This window comes from Symphodus melops (assembly GCF_947650265.1).
Source record: "Symphodus melops genome assembly, chromosome: 12".
Lineage (NCBI taxonomy): Eukaryota > Metazoa > Chordata > Actinopteri > Labriformes > Labridae > Symphodus > Symphodus melops.
In genome coordinates, this window is record NC_136702.1 from 10,474,326 (window position 1) to 10,498,584 (window position 24,259).

A 24,259-nucleotide genomic window follows, 5' to 3' on the forward strand; every position below is an offset into this window, starting at 1 on the left:
ACAAATAGACCTACTTTGTGTTATTAGTGAAACCAGAGAGAATTTGAAAACTGACATCGATTTGAAAAACTATTTGAATCTGTACTTATTGTAAAGAAATTCCAAAGTATTGATCAGAGTCAAGTATTTGTTTTATATTTCACAATTAAACGAGACATTCTCTTGTTTTTTCTTTCTATAAAACACACATGGTTCCAAATCTCACACAGAACAGTTATTTCAGTGACGACCTACTGTACAGTCGATGCTACCCGAGTGCCACTACAGTGCAGCTTCAAAAGAAAAGAAAACAGCTGAATTATTGTGAAATGATCATTTACCTTAAAGTCGTTCCAAACACGATCAAAGCTGAAACAAGAAGCGTCAAACACCTGGAACATAACCAGTGATTTACATTCATATTCTTCTGAGCTAGCTGTACCTTGCATAGATTCCAGGATTCGATTTAAACAGCACAGCACCATAAAAACAACAGTACATTTGCCCTTTGAGTCAGACATACCATTAAAAAAATTCTTTGGCTGCTGAAGTATTTTATCAAATAAATATACAGTGTGCAAAAGTATTTCACTATATACAAAAATAAGTAAACATTTCAACATCTATACAGTGTAAAAAATCAAATACAAGAACCCGACGCATTTCTGAAATCTCAGTCCTGTTTGATAATAAGAATTAAAGGTCAGTGTTTGTGGCTTCAAAGGGATTATTTGTGTTTTTTGAGGGAAAACAAGTTACGAGTAACTTTCATTGTCGGTCCAAGTGGTCATCCACTGCTTTTTATCAAAATGATCCAGTTTGACTGATCCGTCTTTACACTCTGGAGTTTCCTTTTTGATTCGCACGGCGTGGTAGCGAGGAACGCTGTCGTCTTGTTTGGAGCGTTGGAAGAATCCACACTGGGAAGACAGAAGATGCTTCATTTAAGACTGGGAAATGTAATTCATTGTCATAATCACTGTAAACAATGAGAGGAGAGATGTGGAGGAAGGTTGAGCATGCTTTGGAGTTTTTTACGGGGGGGGGGGCAGCCAGGCAGTGAGGGCGACATCAGCAGAGCACACAATTGTTTTTTTTTTGTTTTGCTTTTTTGCAAAAGTAGGCAAAAACAAACTTTTGAAAGAAAAAGCGTAATTGACTTGCCAAAATTCAGAGACATATATTGCACATGAGTATTAAAGCTTACATTACATTCTGTTTTATGATTTGTAATGTGGAAGTTTTTCATCTGCTCAGGACAATATGTGTCTGAATGTTTTTGGCGTTAAAGCAGCAGATTCAGACTAGAGGTGAGTTCATTAGTGACTGCAAGCTCACGCTCCATGCTGGCAGCTTGTTTTTACCCCGCTCAGAGTATAAATCAGGCGTCAGCAGTGAGTTTGTCTTTGTCAGAAGGCTGAACATGGATCTCTGCCTTGTGATACGTAGCATCGTACTCCTCTTTTGATGCTCTCTTGAAGAAACCGCACTGATGGGGAGTAAGGGATTGTTACGAGTTACACATGGAGTCACAGAAGACACTGGGGTTTCTTCCAGCAAAAAAAAACAAACAAAGAAAATACTGAGTTTTTTGAAAGAAATACTTCATCTGGAAAGTCTAGTGTTGATGATCAAACGTCATCTGAGCTTTCACAAATCCAAGTTCCAACATTTATTCTTAATTAAACACCACGTATCTCTTGTTTTATTACACGATAAGTGTGACCTGAAACTAATTTATGTGCTCTAAACCGTTGTCGTCAGTCGACAGAGTTATGTTAAATAATAATCATTTGAATGAATCTCATAAGCAACTAAATAGCCTCCTTACCTTGGCCTTCAGGAAAGAAATATTGATGTAAAGAGGAATACACTTCATCACGAGTCAGCGAGAACAATAAAACCCTCCTCCTATCAGAGCACATCTGTTCTACATATGACTCCGTATGGTAATTTGTCATTTCGACTCTGTTTTTCTCTTCTCTTCCCTCTCACCTTCCACAGCAGAAACACCAACAGAGCTAAAATCAGTATTCCCGCGAGAACAGCCACCAGTATGATCCACCAAGGAACTCCACTGTGCTGCGCTACTTCACTGTCTGGAGACACTGTCACTGTCACCTGTCATCAAACATCAGAGTGAGGATAACAATGAGATCAGCTGGGTTAGGATGAACATTAAACTGTGTGAATGATTTGTTGTTGCTGCTGTTGTTGTACTTACATCCGTGTCAGGAGTTCTAAGGATCAAGTTTTTAGCCTCAGTGTGAAGGACGAGAGAGGCCTTCACAACAATGCGCAAGTGTGAGAGAGAGGCGTAGTCCTGTGTCAGTTTAACAAAAAGAGTTAGGACAGACGTAAATAATGAGTTATCAGCCAAACTGATGATCAGGCACATGTTCACAGTTAAATTACCTCAATGAAGGTCGCGTTCCAGAGACGAGAGCGAAGTTCAACCGCAGTACCGTCCAGGCCCTCAAGGGGGCACTGTAGCACCACACATTTGATTTCACTGTTGCACGTCTGTGAAGAAAAGAGCACTACACGTCTAAGAAATTCAGACCTGAATAAAAAAATAATACGAATAAAATCCATTCAATGACTCACCAAAAGTTTACTTTTGCCAGACAGGAAAGACTTTTTTCCAACAGCTTTTCTTTCCGCAATTTCACGTTTTGTCCTGGAAGCAGAGGACTCCTGAAAGAACATTTCCTCTCATTGAGTCAAAGTGGAATCTAGCAATAAAGGTTTGTATATTATGTAATATTACTTTGTGCAAATAGGTTTAGAAGCACCACCTTTATGTGTTTGAGAGAGCTGATTTCAGACTGTGGAGAGCAAAGGACTTCCTGTGGTCCCGTCGAGGTGATTTTCACCAGGTAGAGAAGCCATTTCCCATCTTTGTTATATTTAGGCCACTGAATATGAAGTGACGCTTTGACAGAAGGTGTCAGAGTCTTCCACAAGTTATTTATCTAAAGAGAAAGTAATATGTTACAATGTGGTGATTTACTATGATACACATTGAAGCAGGTCAAATGAGTCGACTCACTCTGAATGTATAATTGATCAAACTCCCAATCTCTTCTTCTGTCTTCATGGCACTTTCTCCTTTAACAACACCTCCATATGTAACCTGATTTGGCCTGGCCTCTCTGATGAATTCAATAAACACTTAGTTCATATTCTGTTGGCTGAACTTGAATATTCATCTGTAAAATAAACTATAATGACAAAGACTTACCCACTGACAGAGAGAGGTAATTCAATCATAACTTTAGCCTTCACTTTAACTGGGGCAATGTTTTCTTGCACACTCGTCCTAAAAGAAAAAAAACACAAATATAGAATAATAATAGTGTTTAAGTTCATGGGAAACAACAGGAGACAAAGAGGGGTTTTACGAGAAGGTGCATATTACAATTCAATTCTCTTATACGTGCAGAAAATAAATCCCAGCTGTATCAGCAGTACTTACGTCTGGAGATGAAGGGCAAAGTTAATTTCTGTGGTATCAAGAGTAATGCCCACAGTGCTCAGGATGATGTAAAATACAGTCTAGGAGGGGAGATTAAAAATAAACTCAAACTCTTTTTTGTTTTCATTCAAATTAAAGTGTCAGACCGAACGATCAAATCTTAAAACATGTTTGTACCTTGGAGTGACTTTTAAAAGGATTCCCCAGCTCACAGTCAGCTTGAGAGCCGTTCTGATTGGCTGTGCAGATGATCGGCTTATCCACCTACAAAAACAACAACATTGTAACAGAGTAAAACACTGTGATGGTTTTTTAAACTCCAATAATAATGCATTTAGGAGATTTTAAACGTTTTTAAAATTAATATTTTTCTGTCAATCAGCTGATTTACATAACTAATTATTGAGACATCCTTCTATAATATTCTGTACAATTATAATGGATGCTTGTAACTCATACTACGAGGACAGATACAGAAAAAGAGCCCGTTGCTTTGTGAGAGACTCTAAATGATCTCCTGCTGTCTGGTGAGACATGTCGCTCCATTACAGCATGGACAGAAAGAATTTATAACACTTACTTTCCACAGACCCTTGGACTGTTAAACTGCTAACATCATGCTACTAAAATAAATTATTTACACGCAACATTTGACAAGACTCATATTTACTCTGCACTGATTGGACATTTCTGACACTATGGGCCCTTTAAGCATTGCTTGTAATAGTTAACTTTGTCTTACATCTATTAATCAAATAAACTTGAGCGAAACTTTTTTACTTTTCCATCATGAGTTTTTTTTTTTTTTTTTTTTTAATGACAAGATACTGAAAGTTCAGACAAATCACTAACAACTAAACCTGTGCTAACAGAGAAGGCTAGTATAAATTACAGTGCTCCTATACAGCGCCAAGCATTTGTTTAATCAATGTGAGTCCAGTCAGGCCTGTGTAAGCAGTACTGCCTCAGCATGGGAACAGTGATGAGGTTGCACACTTGGTGGTCTTGTTTACCGTTGATTGATGTGAGCGGACTCCTGAATATGACAGTGTTTCTGGGAAAGTCCCCACCACCTTTGCCTCATAAGCATCATCTCCGTTCATATTGTTGACGGTCACTCGGAGAGCTAAATCCTTCCTCTCATAGTTCAGATGAAACACGGGGATGTTTTTCTTCCTGCAGATACACAAAGGCAATACCTCACTCCAGGCTCAACTTTAAGTTTTCAAATCACTTCTTGCCTCATAGGGTTAAAACGTATGAGCTCACATGGGTAATGGGGAGTACGTGTCCAGGTTGTTTTGTTTGTAGTATAGTTCGTACTCCATCTTCAGATTACTCCGGCAGATGTGATCCCGCCCACATCCCTCCTTTACAAAGTTCACCTGCAAAACATTTAAACAACATCACATACAAACTTTGCTCCACTGTTGACACTTTGTCAATAACTTTACTATAAATGTTGGAGTCTGAAAGTTCACCTGTAGGATGTCTTTGCTGTGCTGAGAGGAGTCTAGTATGGGCATGAGTTGAGGGAGGCTGTTCTTTGTCTGTCTTCTTTTAGTTCCCACAATTTCTGCAGACACCTCAATAGGAATGCTTCTCATCTTGTCCTGTATATTATCCTTAGGAAATAAAAACAGAAGCAGGAATTACATGGAGCCTAATAATTGATTCTGCATGTTTTTGTTATGCATGAGAACGTTTTCAATGAAAGTATTGTTAGGTTTATGTTTATTAAAACCTCACAATTAACTTGTTATTTAATTGTACATACTTTATCAATTCTGCCTGAGAAGCTCAGCATTTACGCTATGAGAACTTAACATTACTATGACATCACAAAGGGCTGTAACCCCTCCCCCAAGTGGGTGATACTTCCACAGCTCTGTGATTGTTCCCCCCTCTGAGTCTGCCTTGCCATCCCCCTTTAAAAAGGGCGTGTTCACTTCCATTAAGAGCTATAAATACAGCATGAGCAGGGCTGAAATAGAAGGGTTTACTTTATAGGCGTGATCAAATACAGGATTGAAGTGGATTTTAGAAACCTCTTACACTTATTTAAACTTTTTGAAAAGGAGAATAATATATGACCATTAATCTATCGATAATTTGGCCTATAAATGTGCATATCACATATTTCCACAATCCCAACAAAACGCTGACAAAACAGTCCAAAACTCAAAGGTAAGATTATCTGAGCTACTGTCCCATCACTTCATCAATAATCACATCAGTGAAACTGGAATCTGAGGATTTTTGTTTTTCTTTTATGTCAAAAATGTCTGAGATAATAACTGGATGAATTTGGTGTTGATTGACAGATTCATTGACTTGTTTTATTCAGTTTAGGGCTGTATTTAGGCTTCCAAGAGAAAATGCCCTTATTTTGTATGAACACTGATTTTTTTCACAAGCTTGTAACTTAGTTAACAGATCCTACTGTGACATAAATTCTGTGATACGTAGTGACAGCAACTATTCAAATGTGAAGCTACATGATTAACTTTTTTAAATTAAATTAGCCCTTCGATATTTTTCTTGACTGCTTGTAGCTGAGCTCTGTTTTCAGCACATTTCTTTTTCTAAATCTAGTAATGACTGTTGAGTGTTGTTATCTGCATTAAATACTGCAAATGTGATTTCACTGTGAGCATGTTCAACCTTCAGTCTGGCTACTTTCTTCGTGCACGCTTCCTGTTTTTGCCCTCGTAGCTCTATGGTGCCATTAAACTGGTGTTCTACTTCTGTGCGGGATTTGTTCAGGAACGTCACTCTTGAGGGAAGCCCCTGTTTCCTGCGCTCTCCATCCGCCTCCACTGAGTAGCTGATCACTGTGATGAAGAAGGAAACACGTGTAAAAACAACAGATGAGATCTTAGATCTGCAAAATTAGAGTAAAAAAATAACTCTCTACTTACTTAGTCTTGGGTTGTAAGATGCAGGGTTTGCTGTATAGGTAAAGCATGCCTCCACAGTGAAGCTTAAGGCAGGAAATAAAATATGTTAACATTTATAACAGGAGGTTTTGACTTTAAGGCCAGCTGACATGTGAGGATGTCAAAACACCTACCAAATGCTGCTTCCACAGTTTTTTATTGTGAGGTCAATTTCCTGTGGAGATATTTTGACATTTCTCCTGATGCTGATGACTGGCCGTGCCCTGAAAGAAAGAAAGTTATATGAAGTCGTAATACAAATCAGTAAGTCTAAAATAAAACAGAATTGTTCAGGAAAAATGTACCTGTAGATTAGAGCAGAGTCCGACAGAGAGCCTACAGCCACATCTGGATATGAATTACTGTCCAAGTCCATGTTCCCAGCCAGAGAATATCCAAAGAATTTCATGTTGTGCTGCTTTCCCGACAGGATCTGCAAGGAAAAAAAATAATAATAAAAAATGAAGAAAATACATAAAATAGCATAAATTTGAATCTTGACATTTTTGCTATACAATTAAGCTGTGGTCACTGACAGGAAGAACGACCAGAAGTTTCAGCTCAATAACAAAACTGAATCAATATAAACAAACTAAATGGCTTTACTGAAACACTAATAAGGAAGGAAGCATCCAAATCGCTGTATTTTACATATGAAAAGGTTGTTGTAGATGTCACACCTACATTGACTGACTTTTTAGCCAATAAGACGTAGAAACATACTCAAAGTAAACACTGACACCTTCACCTTGGTTCACCTTTAAATGGTTTAGCATTACACTTTGACTGTAGTACTAGAATTGAATGACCACGTGACACTTGTTTTAAGCTCCACATCCTCAGGTTGCCTCAAGCTTTTAAGGAAATTTTGAAAAATCATCAAGCTAATGCCAAGATAGCCGTGGTGACATGAAGACAAGATCTTTGTCTTTCAGATATTAACTCTCACACGGAGTCTTTTTTTTTTAAGGCTGATTAGTTCCCCTCATCACTAGTAGATTGGTCTTAATGTAAATTATGAAATACTAACGAATAATTCAACCTTGTAAGCTTACTATTTCCACATCCAGGCAGCAGTTCGGTAGCAACTCTACAAACACTACACTTCCTGTATTCAGTCTCCTTTGTTCTCTGTTTTTGGTCTTCACCACATCCTGAAAAAAAAAGTATGTGGCTCTTTCATTTTGTTCACCAGCCACCCGCTAACTGTGTCTGTCTGCTATTTGTTGCTTATGAAATGGTGATGAGATTTTTTTTCAGTTATACGGAAAGAAGCTGAGGTCAGTAAGGAGCACTGACAAGAGCTGTGAGACTGAAACAGGAAAGTTAATGGGCAAAGACCCAGAAGAGTGAGCTTACATTCAACATACAATTGTTGAGGTTGTATAAAACTATAAAGAGGGATAATAATGCTCTCTGGATGAGACACAGTCATAAATGTGTTTTCACATAATTATCCTGACATGTGAATGAGATGGAAATGGAGATTACAGTTGCAACCAAATTCCAAAACAAACCTGTGCAGGTGTTGTTTTAATTCCTTGTGCAGAGCCATGATAAATGAAGACTTTTCCTGCACCGCCGTCATCATGAGGAGCTCCGACAGCAATGTCTGGATGAGAGCAGAAACCAGTTTACTTGACACCAACTGATAGACAAAAAACACAACTAACTGGAGATGAAAGCCGATTTACCTTCATATGAGTCTTGATTAATGTCTCCAATGTTCTCCACTGCCAGTCCAAACATGGAGTCTTTGGTCCCATTAAGACGGACAGGAAGGACTCTTTCCCACCTTCCTGCCTGGTTGATGTAAACGTAAACAGCTCCTCCAATGTCTCTATCCTTCATGTAAAACTGAGGGGCTCCAACAACTATGTCTTGCCATCTACATCAAAGAGGGAAGTCAAATAATGGACATGCAGAAATATGCTCCCATTAATTAAATGGCAAAAGTCAATTTAAAAAAAAAAAGGCAATAAGATAGTATTATGATGAAGAGATGCTTTCAAAGCTTTATATATCTTTGAAATGTTTGGGGTTTTTTCACATAAGTAGCAGCAGTTTTTCCTACCCATCCCCATTCAGGTCAACTACAGCCAAGTCGTATCCAAAGGAGGATGCAAGTCCTGGTCCCTGCAGAGAGTGCTCCACCAAAAGTCGGCTGGAGGCTTCATTTTCTTTTCTCAAAAAGACCACAGCTCCACTGTGATTGGCTCTGGGAGCTCCAGCAACCACCGTCAGGCTACGACTCCTCATGATTCTGTGTCCCGAATCGAGGGAAAACCCTACAGTGTGAGAGATGACAGACTTAAATATCTCATCATACACCTAAGAACAGGCTTATCATTAGCCCGTACCATCAAGCTGGCTCTACAACTGGTTATATTCACAATGTCCTCTTGTTGAATGCAATTAAACAGACTGGCCAGTCGGAGTCGCTCATGCTGTAAAAAGGACCAAATCTTTTCCTGTCATTTTTCTCTAATGAAACTGCTGATGATGCTCAGAACACTGAACACACATACAAAAGGAGTATGTTTCTTTATATTTCACATTGGATGAAATAAAGGATGAAAATATTTACACACACAAGATACAAGTCTCTCCTACTATGCTGATAGTGAACTCAAGACTATGATGAGGCTGTATCATATTTACTAAATTGTTTCCTGAGAAGCATCACCTGTTTATAGCTTATGTAAAGCCAGTCACCGTTCTTTAAAGAAAAAAGTTGCTTACGCTGTTATAAATGGAGTAATCGATTAGATCCAAAGAGATTTTTCACAACAAGCATGCAGACTTTTTCCACAGCTGCAAAAACACAGCTGTAACTCCAAAGAAAGGAATGACGGTTCAGTCTATCATAAGTTCTTTGTGGACAGACAATCACCTAGATAGCTGTTAGCAGGTAGAGGCACGAGCTCGGGGTTCAGGAGGTGCTCATCTCCAACCTCATACGGGCCGTCGTCATAAATTCCCATCTCCAGCAAAGTGTTGTTCTTCTGCTCCACTCGGACAATGCCTGGAGAAGATGTGAAAGCAAAAAAAACAAAAAACAAATGATTATCACAGATGCAAACACAAACATTTGAGATTGCAAAATATTTATTGTTTTTCATAGATCAAATAAAAGCTCTGTATGTGAGACCTTTCCAGTTGTACGCTCCTGGGGCTCCAAACACCACATAATGATAATCCTTGGTGAAGGTGGCAGCCAAACCCTGCTGGCAAGATCCAAACATCTCGTGGCCTCTGGATCTGCCCTCACAGAAGTTCCAGTTTCCTCCGTCCTCATCAGAGGATGTGTCGATGGTCAGGTCCTGACTCAGGACGTAGCAGCGCCCTGTGATGTCACGGGACTCCTGAGGGGTGTTTACAAACAAACGCCTCTGGTAGCGATGAGCACAGGTCTGAAATTAAAAACACAGCGGCCGAGTTTAAAGTTAGCCCCCTTGACGCCTATTGTCGCGAATTTGAAACCGCTTCCGTTTGACTCAGTATGACTCACCACAATCTTTCCTCCAGGTCCCTGACTCTTAACCGTCACTCCCATCCACTGATTCTCCTTATACTCAACTCGTACATTCTCTATTGAAATAAAGCAACAGAAAACCAAGATGTAACCTCTGACATTGGAAGGACAGAAAGTCAGGCAGAGAGACAGACAGATGACTTACCTTCATTATCAAACACAATGCGCTCACAGTCATTGGTCTGGGTGATTTCACATTTATAAAGGCCTCCGGTAATGTTGGCTGTCTGTTTTCCCAAAGCCGTGGCTCTCGGTGCACCAATCAAGAGCCTGAAGACAAAGACAACATTCTTAACTAAACGACTGTTTTATTATCATGATGTATTCAACGATCTAATGAAAAGTACTCAAAGAACTTTTAAATGTAGCTTCTTGTGGAAACCTTGAATAACTTAGTCTGCATTTCTAAGTTGAAGAGCAGCTAAATGTTGTACATGTATGCGAGAATATCAACAGCAACTTTGTTGGCACTGCAACGACAATGTTTTTCCAGCAAGCATGTCAGCAAAGAGGATGTAACACATGTGCTCTCCTGGCAGAGGAATGAGTTTCACTTCTTTTAAGTGCCCCAAGACCACATCATCAAAATGAAGTGTACTAAAACATGCTCTTCAAGTTTAGTATCGTCCAACAATGAAAAAACACAAACTTGATCTCAGTTGTGCTCCTAAAGCTCCAGAGAGATAACGAAAATGTTACTAAATCTTAAGGATGACATTTTTGTGTGAAAGATGAACTTGACCTGAACACGGTGCATTGTTTTAGTCCACATTTTTTAGCTACCAGCTGATGCTAAAACAGCCCTCAAAAGGTACAGATAGTGTCGTCGCAGCCTTTCTAATAGCTCTATGTAGCTGTATCGTGTTTACCTCTCAATTATGTAATTTAACATTTGTTTTTTGGAACGTTGTACAAAGTGGAGTGAGAGTGTCATCTGTTCTGAATGTGCTGTCAGGTTGTTGTCAAGTTTTGACAGCAAAGATCCCTTTTTTTGGGGGGGGGGGGGATATCTATCAATCCGTGTAGTATTTCTCCAAAAATTAACAAATTAACCTGATACTGCAAATGCAAACCCTACAGTGGCACTAAGGAGACACTCAGATAACCAAAGAGAGTTGGATATAATGACTTTTATTAGCCCCTTGCACAAATAAACTGATATGAACAGGTCTAGTTCTACAAAGAACAAGAAAAAAGTACCATCAAACAACTCGTAATATAATATGAGATACAAAGGAACTTAACACAACAAATCAAAGTAGAAAACTTTGACTTGAACAGGATCAAATAGGATGAATCAATAATGTAAATAGATGATAAAAGAGACAGCTAAGGTCAAATCTTACTTTTTTAAATCTAAATCAGCCTAATGCTGTGGGTAAAAAAAAAGAAGAGATTCATTAAGTGATTAACCCGCACTTATTCTCTCTACAGGCTCTGACTGGTAACTCTTACTTTAAAACAGTAACCATGAACATATCAGACATAAGGCTGTTTCAGTCTTTGGTTAACACATGCGTATATTTTTTCAAGAAGAATGATTGATGACTGTGTTCAATCACTCTCTCAAAGACCTGATTTTGAGATAAGAAACGAAACAGAAAAATGCCTCTCTGGGACAGTGGAGTACTGTTCTGACATTCTGCAGAGGGCAGAGGAGCGCTGGGGCGGACAATTTGGAGCGTGTTCACTGCTCTGTTCAAACACAGTTCACTGACCAAAGCTTCTCCTCTAAACCCACATTCTCACACAGCCACCATGTGTTTCAGGGTTGACATAATCAGACAGCCACACTATCTGATGAAAAGGCTTTCTTTCACATGAACACTGTGCGACCTGAAGAACAAAGCACAATTTCTTTGTTGTCGCACATTGTTCAGGTATGAAACGTGTGGCTGCACTGACCGAGCGGAGCTTCAAAACAGAACGTCTCCCTCGCACACACATTTGAGACGCACATACACAGCAACAGGGAAGGGTAAAAAAGTTTGTTGCGAGGTGGTGAAACTCTTGACTCGTTACCTGAGCCATCTTGGAGTCATTTTTAAGTGAAATGTGCCTCAAAAGCGCAGAGCGTGTTGTTTGTCTCAATCATTGTGACTACTGGAAGATGCTGCCATCAGTGCAGCGGCGTATGTAGGGCGCCACGAAAGGGACAAAATAACACGCCATGAATTTGATAATTTCAGGTCTTAATCGCATCATAAATGTGTTAATGTTGACAAATGTATCACTCATTATGAATTTTTGCTGGCGAGAAAGTAAAAAAGCAGAATTGTGGGGACAGTTCCTGTATGACGCCTAGCAACAGAATTTACATCCATTAAAAATAACCAATTAATCTTCCTGCTGATGGTTTTGCTCACATGAGTTTTCAGACTCCTCAGTGAGGACGGGTTTGTCTTCTGTAACATTGAATTAGTACTGACATCTCTTAACACTTTGTCATCTAACTAGAATATCAAATTTGTAGGCCAACTTCAGTTACAGTACAGCTTACAGAGTACAATTATGAATGCCAAAGCGTATTCAAAGAGTTGAAGAGCACATGTTGGGATGGGAGGTTATCATGTGTTTAAATGACAAGAGTGTGTTGGTATTTTCTCGAAGTAAAGAGAGGAAATCCTAGCGTGAGGAAAACCTCCCCACCCCTTTCTTCTCCTTGTTTCTCCGCAGCACCATCAGTCTGATCTGTGTCACAGCCCTGTGAATCATCATCTGCTGAACAAGGAAGCTCTTGAAGAGATCTGATGATAGACAAAAGACCAAACTGCAAAGCCTCCCCTCAAACGAAGCCCAGTCAATGTAAATACAAACCGCCTTCACAAACACCTTTACTTCGGACATTCAGTATGCTGAGCTTTAGTCCAGTGCATGTGTTGTAATGTTCTGACAAGCAGAATATAAATGTTATTCTCTGTACAACAAGATATGCTGCAACAATTACAGAACATTAGAAACACATGAAGTTTTATTCTATTAGGATAAAGACTGTTTTTTTTTTTTTTTCAATAAAACACAGATCTCTAGCCTTGAGTTGATTTGAATTAACACTTCATGTCCCTGGGATTCTTCAGATACTTTGGAACTGCAAAGATTCATTATTTATCATTTCAGATCAATTCTGGTGAAATTATAATTCCAAAATATTTTGGGGGCGGAATTTGATCTTTTCAAAAGCAAGACAATACAAATCCAATAATAAGCTTTTAGTAGATCACCTTTAGCTTTGGGAAGGTTTTAAATGATCCTATAGGAAGAACAATTAGTCACGGCACTGCAAAAGTGTGAGTGAGTGATAATGAAGAGAAAACAATGACAAAAAAAAAAGCATTGTCAGGATTCAAATGAAAGATCAGCACGAGTGGCCCCCAAAACCTGCATAGTGTGCATGCATCAAATAGAGTCTCAGATTTAAAGAGTAAGCTACTAAAATATTCTTCAGCTAAAGCGAAGGCTCCTTTTTTGCTTAAAAGAAAATCAAATCCATGAGTCTCGATGTAGTAAAAAAAAAACACATGAGCGATGAACATGTAAACACCTCAGACGTAACAGTCGAGCTTCTCAGGAAAGTGACAGATGTTGAATTTAGCAAGTATCTGAGGGGTAACATTGACATTTACATGTCAGACCGGCAAACACATTTCCTGCTTTTCAGTTCCGAAAGAGGCTTTTTGTACTTGATGTTACTTTCTGCTGCAGACGGATATAAATGTGATGTCTGCATGAGATGTCTTAAAAAGACTTCAAGAATCTAAGCATGAATTACAGTAAATAAATTATACATAAAACATCCAACTGTCCCAAAACAGGATGATACTAGAGCTGCAGGCTGTTAAAAAAAGAGAGTAGACACGCGTAACTGGAATGCAGCCATAGAGATAGAGCAACCCGTTTAATCCATACGATATGCTTTAGTATTGGCATATGGTATGTGTGACAGTATAACAGAAGTTGCATATAGTAAAACGTATACTTTGTTTATCATATGGCCTTAAACTAGATGCTTAAACTTAAACTAGATGCTTAAACACAAAATAATCCTCTGCTAATTAGATTTAAATCATCCCAATACATAAACAATCCTAATTTTAAAAAAGTTTATAAACAATGTTTTTAAAACTCGTCTTCATCAGTATTTTATGAAACTACATTATGCAGGCTGCGGTGCGAGACCACTTCCCATCATGCAGTTTGTCTTTCAGTGCAGTGTAAATGGGAATGCACAGTGACTGCTGAGGGTTTACACAGTGATCTCACTGGCCTTTGTTAACAGATGTGGCCGAGAGCTCGTCCAGCTGTGCACTCAAAGCCACAAGAAGTGCTGCAGCTGTTCTAACCGTTTCAGTTGACTGACACACACACACACACACAAGTAAAGTAAGTAAGGAAAACTTTGATTGGTGCTGATCTGTGATTGGCTGGGTACATATCAAAGAAAATAAATCAAAAAATAAATTGGAGTAAAAATACAAATAAAATGTTTTGACTGTTTTGTTGGATTAACAAAACTTTTTCCTCTGCTTCATCGTCTTTTTAAGCGAGCCACACTTTAGTGGCACGGTTGACATGAATATCTCTACTCATGATTCACCCATACGTTTCATCTCTCAGGTTACATGTGCACAGATGGTCGTGCGTGTCCACTCAAATGAAACTTTTTGCCCCGTTTCTTTCCACATCATTAACCCAACACATTATTCAGGGAAGAGTCACACAGTTGTCTCTTTGAAAGAAACCACATTGGGTTCAGTTTCATGCTACAAACATGGAGCTCAAACTGAAAAAACTTTGTAAGTTGGGCTTATAATAAACTTATAAGAGGAACAGCGTCTCAAAAAAGAAAAGTTTATAAGCAATATGATTAACAAATCAGATTAGCTGAGTAATCGATTGGAGTCTATCCAGTCGCATGTGTTGCTCCTCATCAGCGTTTAGGAGTCTGTAGAAGCCAGCGTCCGTCTCCTTAAGTTGACTCATTCTAATCACATTCATGTAAACTGTGATATCCAGCACGGCTTCACAGCTGCTCGAGATCATCATCAAACCCACGTTTCAGTAAGAGCAAAAGAGACAGATGCAATGTGTGACACACTGCTGCTGCTTGCTGCTTTTAAGAGCGTCATCAGTGTTCCTTAAACACTTTAAATGGTTGGTTGTTCATTACCTGCTGCTGTGTGCTTTAACGTGCTTTCCTTTCACTCGCCTGGCTGATTCCTTCAGGGTCACATGAGGATGTAAAGCCGAGATCACATCGGAGAAGTGAAGGCTACTTTCCCCAGTTGATTAATTCATGTAAAGAGAGGAGTGTGTTCATACAGTAACATGGACCAGTCATGTTTTTGACAGGGACGTGAGAAGGAAAAATGGGTTGCAACAAAAAAAAAAGAGAGTTTGTTTATCAAGCAACTCACTGTAAGTGGAGCTAACCCAACGTTTTGATTATTTAGCATTAGAGGGCCAAAGGAAACAATCTTGATTCACTGTTAAGGATAAAAATACAGACGTGCTTAAATTAAGAATTAATAAAAGTGCGTACGATCATAAATGTAACCTGTCTGCACTGTTACTTGGACAAGATTTGCAACATGATGGTCTTCCACTTTGGGCATTATGGAAATTGTGACCAATTATGACATCTTTTTTGATATTCCTCAGCCCAATGGATTCATCACAAATATCCAAATCTTCATTATTTTAGATAATAGCTGTTCAATGGGATAGACGTCTAATCGCTCTAAAAATGTTCATAGTCCAAATTGATGTCTAAGAATTCTTGTTTGGCCCAGGACAGCAGTCTAAAGGCTAAAAAGAATTAGTTAGCTTTAAACCAGTCATTTTGAACGGGTTATCTTTTCAGTATTTTTTTTCTGAAATATCATTTTTCATTTAAAAATGGTACCTTGAACGATACACTCTAAAATGTCTACTTCCTCTTAGGCAGAACTAACAGAATCCAACCATGATGTTATCTGTTTCTGAGCGGCGTTCTCCTTGCCCAGCATGTCAGGTGAATCTTCTCCCTCTTACTTTTACTGGCTGAAAACCAACAATCAGGCCAGTGTGACATTTCAAGCCTCTGTTTGCCCAACAAATATTACATTCACTTTCATGACTTTCACTCTCCTTACACTTATCAACGCTGACAAAAGTAAACGCGGCTCTTTTCAGGACCACACAAAGGGAGCATTGTCAAAAAAAAAAAAATGCATTTCTTAAGGACAGCTTCCAGATTTGAATGAGCAGCAAATTCACTGCAACCAGAGCTGCCTTTCAGCCAAAACACCAGGCAGATAAAATTCCTCAGCTTAAGCTGGGTGTATGTGATCTTTGAGGGATCTCTCTAATTCCTGCTATCAGGAATTCTCATCCCTGCTCTCTGTGTCTCAACATGCTGCTGCAGGATTGTGTGTCCCCTTTACAGTAGCTCCCTGCATGCCCCCCCCCCCCCCCCCCCCCCCTTCAAACTCTGTGAGGCAGGCTCACTACACTGATGCCTTTTCAAACGCCTCAGGGCTGGCTAGAGGAAATGATTCACTGCAATGCATGACGGCATCATAAAGGAAACATTGTAATGCTGCATGTGCTGCATTACCCATGACTGCTCTCATTTTTGCACTATCATATAAAAAATCTGGTTAGAATGTGTTGACAGCTGATCAAAGAATAAGACTAACACTTTATTTATTAAATCAATAAATCCAGCAATTGTTTTTCATTTGGAAATAAAGGGGTAGTATTAAGAATTTGAAATTGCCTGTAAAGTCTCTCTAACAGCTACAAGTTTAAGAAATAAGTCCTCACATCTTGCTTTGGCATATTGCCTTAAGGATCAAGTCTATCAGAATAAATCAATCCGATTAACCGACTAACAGTTGCAAAGCTATATTCGGTGCTCTCTCAGTTTGACCTTATAGGCACATTTGCATGACACTTATAACCATTGTATGTCCACTTGTTGTCTCTCGGCTTCTTCCCCTCTTACATCCAAAGCACCACAGGGAGACAGACAAGCTCTATAGAAAACCAGAACAAAAACCTGTAACATCGGGGGGAAAAACACTACAGGATTTGGTAGATACACTTTCTTTTAAATTAGGGCACAATGCAAGACATCACAATCAGTGGATGTAAAATATTTAATGAGTGTCTCAAAGGCAGAATCCTGAAATGAGGAGGAAGTGTTAGGCTATGCCCATGATGCACCAACTTTAGAGCAAAGGAAATAAGTTTTTAGTTAAAATGATTAGCCCACATATGTTAGTATATCAAATGAACCTGTTTCGTCAGGTGCACCTATACAGGCAGGAAAGTGTAGACCTATGTAATCAGATGGAAAAGTAAAGTTTGCAGCATCACTTACATTCGTTTATCCGGGTTGAGCTGCCGGTGCATGGCGAGAGAGAACCCGAACAGACTCCCCGGTGCCCCGTCTTTTCTGATGACATGACTGGTATCAAGGTTGAAGGCGAGCACCATAGTTGGCTCCAGAGAGGAGAAATAAAAGAACAGTGCCAAAAAAGCAGCAGAGGGTCCCTCTCGTAGCAGCATTGCGATGCTTTTCCAGATGTGTCCAGTTTCGTCCAAAGTGAAGAGCCGCCGCTGACCTCGCTGCTCCTCTCTGGTGATGAGCCCGGTGCGCTTTGACTGCTCGCTCCCCCCTCCGGGCTGTGTGAGCGCTCATGCTCCACAGCGCCTCCGCAGGTCACCATGGTGAACAACACTGCAAGTAAAAGCTTTGTAAAGGAACAATACTTAACGTAGTTTTTGACAATAGAAACGTAATCAGTATTCCTACACTATTTTTTTTTAAAGTCAACATTATGCTATTTCTACTACACATAAGTGAGGCATTGTTTCTTTCGATTTTGCTTCTTGTAATTTTTGATTAAAATTAAAGCCTTTCCACAGCTGACAATTTGGCTTGACATAAGTTACAAAAACAATGACTATTACTGGCGCTACTGATGACATTGTTGATGGTTATTTCCCCAGTATGAGTGATGACAGTGTTACAGTGAGTCATAATGAAAGCAGGCCAACCTGGACCCTGAAACGTCATAATTAATGTTTTTTTTATGTCAAATAAATCTTAATAATGTGATTTGCATGATCATATATCTGATTGTTAGATTTTAATCAGTGAGACAGTTTGCTTCTTTTTTTCTTGATAATGCCTTTTCATAGACTCAAAAAACACAGGATCAAGCTCTATATGAAATCTCTGTGTCATCGTTGAGTGGCCTATATATGATGTAAATATATTAGAAAAGCTATCTGTCATTTATCTATAAAGGATCAGTTTAAAGGTAAACAAGAAGACAAATGACACAGCCCATACAGGACAAACCAATTAAGGTTGTTTTGACAGATAAACAGCACGTGTCTACAGTCAGCTGGGCAAACAAACCTCCCAAACTGAGCCAGATAATCAGACAGGCTGCTGTAGGTCACTAAAGGGCTGAACCATATTTGGAAGAGTTGGAATTCAATTCAATATCAGTATATTTTAGAAAATCCTATAATATCTGGGGGTTGACCATCCAACCAGGACAAAGTGGATGAAAAATTAATGTAGACACTGATTAGTAACACATGCTTTGGACCATATTCATAAATAAATAATCACTGACTCATGGTTATATGTTCATTTTAACAACTCATCTTTGCAGAAATGATTATGTTCTTTCAGAGACGAGTCAGATAAATCAATTCAACAACACTTACAAAAACTCTCCTCATGGTTCTTGAAAAGTGGGGATTTGAAAGGCTTGAAGTTTCCCCACACCAGCAGATGCTGGCTTATTTGCTGTCATATAAACTGCAGAGAACAAGAAAACAGCTTCACTGAATCACCCTGTTTTTTCATTGTATCTGTAGGGGCTTAATGGTGGTGTGAAGTTTGTACCAGCACTTGCAACAATCACATAGCAGAACACAAAACAATGAGAGCATTGTTGTTGTTACAAAGCCCTCTACGTTTCAATGTATCTGTGTGTAAGTGGATTTTTGTACGTGTGTGTGTTGGCAGGATGGAGCTAAACCACATTCCTAATTGCAGCAAATGACTTTTTACATGGTGCAAGATATGTGAATGGCAGCTCTGTTGCTGTGGGTTTAGTTACAGTTGCATCAGCGCTTAACATGTCAGAAAATCAGACTAGTGTTTTTGGGATTAGGGAACTCTGGTGTCCATCGGGCCCAAGTACTTTTCCTTAAGAATTGCACTGCAGTAAATTGGAGGCACCAATCTAAATAACTTCAATAGTTTCAATTTGTGCAATGTTAAACTCCACATACAAAAACACACATTTGTCTGTCAGCTTCAGCTAGAAATAGAAATGAATAGAAGATATAATCTCAGATTGATCAGTACAAATCTGAGTTATTTATATATTATTTAAGATAAAACCACTTAGTTCAGCCAAATGTTATGAAATATGAGTTAGTGATAGGAACGCTTTCCTAGCAGCAGTTTAAAGGGTCAAATAGCCTCTTGGAGCTGACTTCAATAGCAAATCATTTAAAAATGTTCAACTGTACAGAACATTTAAACATTTAAACTCTACTTTGGGGATTTTTACCTTATTTCCAAATTAACTCAATGGGGATGAACACATTTACAGATAATTAAGACAATGTTGCTAACGAGCTCATTAGCCAAGTCCTAAATTAGCCATGGGTTATTCTCCAGCCAAGAGGCCAAAATGTGAATCTCAAAGTATAATCAGCAGTCCATTAGCCAGTAATTTCTGTGACTATACCCTTCAGGTATTTACATTTAAATTAAAGTTTGAATCCCAAAGACATTAGATCTTCCATTTTTTCACCAAAAAAAAAAAAAAGAGAGAGAGAAGAGAAGAGAAGAGAACTGCAGGTTACAGATCTTGTAATAAAAAATTTTAGCAGTCAAGAAATAGTATAATTATAAAAAATGTATGACCTGGTAAAATAATGTCCCGAAGTGTAATAAAAAGATTAGACACTAACTGAACAAATGGAGTCATTACTCTCAACAGTTAAAGGTAATGAAAATGAATTAGAAGCATTTCTATGTGCATATAAACCTAATATCCTGCTTGATATTATGTGTATAGGAGCAGATAATATTTTACTGAGTAAATCAGTGCATTCCATGAGATAAGGTGTGATCAAATCAACAGAATACATTTTTTTGCCTCAAGTATTTGCTTGGTATCATTTGTGTCCTCGGAGCAAGTAGGTAGGTAAGTGCCTTTACCTGGTTTCACCCAGCCACACAAACAACACTTTCATGTTCACTTTTGCCCCGGGTGGTTGTGTAACACAAGCTGGGAGAGGAGGTGAAGCTGCCCGGCCTTCTATTGTCTAAGGTCAGGGGGAATAAAGACACCAGATAGATGGTGCAGGTCGAACAGGTGGACCCCTGCAGGTGACGAGGCTTTTCTTCACAGATTAGCTCCACTGTTGTACATACAAAATGAACATTGGCTTTCGAGAAGTCTATGTACCCCCCTCTGATCAAATCACTCTGAAGATATTAGGTATGCTATACGGTTTATTACAGATATTAAGACTTTTCCACATCCATGCCAAAGTATAGGATTTTAGCTCTGAAACTCAAACTCTAGTGAGACAGATGGGCCAGCTCCTCCAGTTTCATAGACATCAAGTCAACAGAGCAGACACTAACGGAGGAAACCAAACCCCAAAGTTATCAGAGACTCAAGGAAGTATGCCCAAAATTCACAGCTGGCATTGGGCAATCTAGTTGTGGTCCAAGGCATAAAACCACAGTGATGACTAGTATACAATGCAAAGAGATGGATGTGTTTACTTCCATATTGGCAATGTCTTAATAACACCAGAGCAGGGAGATATGTAAAGTCAATTTCATTTTACATTGATGTGAGAATTCTGTGAGAGTTTTGCATCCTGACCAATTTATAGAATTTTTGGTAAAGATGCTGAGCATTGTATCTGTGTTAATGGTTGAATTTCAGTGACAAATACATTTTAGATGTTCTGAAACTTAAAAGTTAGTGCGACAGAAGGGGCAGCTTGAAGTACAGCAATGAAGTAAACATGACAGAAGCTAGTGGAGGAAACCAAACCCAAAAGTCATGGGAGAGGCAAGCAAACATGCTCAAATGAACAGTTGGTGGAGACATTTTTTTTTGGCTGCTGTGCTAAGGCATGAGACCACACTTGTGACGACAATGCAAAGTAAAAACAGATGGTTGTTTTAAATTAAGTACTTCTGATGAACTCAAGTCAATGCCCAACCCTACTGAAAAAGATACTTGAACAAGACACAGAGGCATGTTAAAGTGATTGCTGACAGAAATGTCTTTACAACATTCACACCTCATGTGTCTGTGATGGAAGGATCTGAATTAAAAGGTCAAAAGCATTATCAGTGAGGGCAATTAAGACACAATGAGATAAAAACTGGATCTCCAGACTCCAAAATATTTAAGACTCCAGAAAAAAAATCGAAAATAAATAATGAATGACTGTGAGGAAAAAGCCTTCCTTTCCAGAAAAATAGGAGTGTTAAGTTTCAACAAGATACAGTATAATAAGATATGACTGGTCATGATAGACACGACACAGCCTATTGAAGGCCAAACTGTTCAAATACATGACTTTCAACACGTAGACAACGTGTTGAAAGTCTGATCTTCCATAAACAGCACGATGCAATAAGAGTTTCTTTTTGTTTTCCCTGTCAGGAAATTGGTCTTACAATCAAATGCTACACACATTTTGCAGTTTATAGTCACAATGTTCAAAGCAGAAATTGTGTAATCTTAGTGGGGCCTGTGTACAGAGCAGAGACTGTGAAGACAGATTTCTCACTGTTTTGCCAGTGAGAATATAGTTGCTGAGTGGCTGCAGAAGTTGTGTCTGCATCAGTGACTCTGTGAAGCAGCTCAGTGTTAAATCATACTGTGCAAAGTGGGAGCAGCTGATCCTGGTCCTGTTGTGACAGTGTCACGGTCCTTTTGTAGGGGGACCATCCACAGTAAATCTGCTCCACTCCCCTCACACAAAGGACTGGTTCCATTTATGGATCTTGGGTGGGGGGTGAACTGCTGAATCAACAATGGAGGCAGCACCTAGCAGACCTCTCAGGATTCTTTCTCAGGCCAGCCGTGCAGATGACACAAGAATGCTGGAGATTCCTTTGTTATCCCTGCAAAATTGAAAAGTATGTTTTTGCTTGGATTTTTTTCCTTATGGATGCACTGTCCTGATGTCACATAACGTGTGTTGAATATTAGGCAGGGAATTCACCTGCATCGAAATGGAAGTTACTATGAGAATGGAGAAGGGATAGTATTAAATAACTTTATTCTTCTTACGACTCCTTTTCGGACATGTTAAACTGTTTAAATATTTTGTTGTTTTATTTTGTATGTCGTTTTATTTATTGCAAAAAAAAGTAATTAATTATTATTTGGTTATAATTCTTAATTATTCTGATTATTTTTTTCTTTTCATTTCATTATAATTATTATTATTTTATTGTTATTATTTCTTCACATGTTCGAAATTAAAAAAAAACAAAAAAACAGTTCTTTCAAAAAATAAAGAGTTTTGCTGAGGAAGTGGGGAGCTATGTTGGAACTTTGGTGTTTTCCAAATCAACAACCATGCATTATTTTTTTGTTTCTTTCAGTGGAGTTATTAATATTTTTTTCATATGCAGAAGTTGTAGACAGTTTTTAACCTTCAAAGGATGTTGCAATCATTCAAATGGGGAGGGGGGGCTTAAAATTAGGTTAAAGTTTGAAGGACAAAATCAGCAATATATAGAACAAGTTTACGTCTCTTTGCATAGAATATGAAAGACTGGGACATGATTGGGAAACAGACTTTTTCAGTGGACTATTGATATCAAACAGAGAAGTCTGTCTGTCAGTATGTCCTGTAGTGTCCTGTAGTGGAAATACCTTACATCTGTTAAGCTCTCAAAGCGTAGCACTTCCTTACAATTGTTATTGTCTGCCTGCGCTCGTCATTAAAGGTTTTGTTGGTAAAAATAACTTCTCCTCAGGGGGGAAAAGCCCCCGTGACTAATTCTAAGGAAACACATGTTCTATCGTGAACACCACACTAAGGGTTTCTAACTTCTGCTCCTCTCATGTCCGGAGAAGTGCAGATGAGGCTCAACCTTTAAGACAGTGAGGTCAAGAAACACTCGTAAAAATCATTTCCATGTTTGCACATGTGGTGAATGTATCCAGAAACAGCAAAAGTTTGATTTTCTGAAACTGTGTCTTTGGATAATGCTCAAAAACACTTTGGAAAACAATGGATAACCCACCAGCGCTTTCTGTGGGTTGCTTGAAAGCATTTCATGGAGGTATTTAAACTTTTAAGCCAGGCTGAAAAACTTGCAGTAATGTGATTTGACTAAAAGGGTGAGTTGCCAAGGTGATGAATGCTCCAATACACCCAGCAGGAGATCAGCGTAGAGAATCCACCAACAGCCAAATCACTCTAAGCGAGAAACCTGCCTGCATTAACACAACAGAGCTATTATTGCCACTTTGGCCCTGAGCAAGGCACATGAAAAACATCTCACATCCATGTTCATGTACAGAGTACACAAGGAATATTGCTGTAGGATCACAATGCCTTAATTCTTTTTGTATATTTACATGTATGGAAATGTAATAACATCTAAATCTATCCATCCAGCAAGTCATTTTCTGTTCCAATCAAACATGAAAGACAATTCTACAGTAGGAGAAGTAGTATACTAAACAGTGTGAAGAAGAAACCCTCTTCTTTACTTTCACACCTTTATTAAAGGCACAAAGCAACATTTAAAGGGTTATCACGTGGTTCACTGCCTCTGAAGAAGTACCTGGTTGTTATTACTTTTGAGGATGGTTTATGCATGAATCAAGACAAGTGAACTCTTCACATCCAGTCACAAAGATGAGACTCCTACCAGACAAAACATAAGCAGGCAAGACTTTTATAAGAAAAACAAAAGTGGCAAAACAGCCTTGTGGTGAACCCTTGTGGGATGTCAAGTGTTGCGAAGTGTAACCTTTGTCTAACCATTCTCTGTTGTGGTGTGTTCCCTGTCAACTTCCTGCTAAAACCTGTTAGCTTCAACTTCTGCAAGTATCATTGTAACATGATTATCCCTGTTTGAAGAAAGTTGATTCTGCAGAACAGATGTTCCACTTTGTAATGAAAGTAGACTGTTCATATTAACATTTAATATTACATTAATTCTTGTATGCAAAGGCTTTTCTCTCCTCTCACTCCCGTAATGAAATGTAGTTTTTTTTGGGGGGGGGGACAGTGCCATCTTCATTACAAACA

At 38.8% G+C, this 24,259-nt stretch overlaps 1 protein-coding gene across 2 annotated transcripts; it reads right to left on the reverse strand.

The window, feature by feature from the left end:
- Window positions 1–113: 113 nt before the first annotated feature.
- On the reverse strand, window positions 114–17,554 carry itga6a (integrin, alpha 6a). Of its 2 annotated transcripts, XM_079357387.1 has the most exons (26): window positions 17,295–17,554; window positions 10,077–10,201; window positions 9,908–9,987; window positions 9,548–9,809; window positions 9,290–9,421; window positions 8,471–8,684; window positions 8,091–8,284; window positions 7,914–8,008; window positions 6,702–6,829; window positions 6,531–6,620; window positions 6,379–6,440; window positions 6,122–6,291; window positions 4,939–5,082; window positions 4,727–4,842; window positions 4,471–4,633; window positions 3,635–3,721; window positions 3,458–3,537; window positions 3,224–3,301; window positions 3,032–3,134; window positions 2,778–2,954; window positions 2,587–2,676; window positions 2,395–2,502; window positions 2,204–2,302; window positions 1,975–2,100; window positions 1,344–1,468; window positions 760–899 (listed from the first exon to the last, which is right to left on the reverse strand). In XM_079357387.1, the coding sequence occupies exons 1-25, from the start codon at window positions 17,480–17,482 to the stop codon at window positions 1,361–1,363; spliced, it is 3,219 nt and encodes a 1,072-aa protein (XP_079213513.1). In that variant the 5' UTR covers window positions 17,483–17,554; the 3' UTR covers window positions 760–899; window positions 1,344–1,360. The 2 variants fall into 2 exon arrangements, with proteins under 2 accessions (XP_079213512.1, XP_079213513.1); XM_079357386.1 differs by lacking the exon at window positions 1,344–1,468 and having other exon boundaries at window positions 114–899.
- Window positions 17,555–24,259: the final 6,705 nt, after the last annotated feature.

Excerpts from the sequence above, each read along its gene's own strand:
- itga6a (XM_079357386.1), bottom strand. The coding sequence starts at position 17,482 with ATGCTGCTACGAGAGGGACCCTCTGCTGCTTTTTTGGCACTGTTCTTT. Across the intron at positions 4,634-4,726 it reads ACGTACTCCCCATTACCCAT|GAAGAAAAACATCCCCGTGT; the intron begins GTGAGCTCATAC and ends GTGTATCTGCAG. Across the intron at positions 3,302-3,457 it reads TTTGCCCTTCATCTCCAGAC|GACGAGTGTGCAAGAAAACA; the intron begins GTAAGTACTGCT and ends TTTTTCTTTTAG.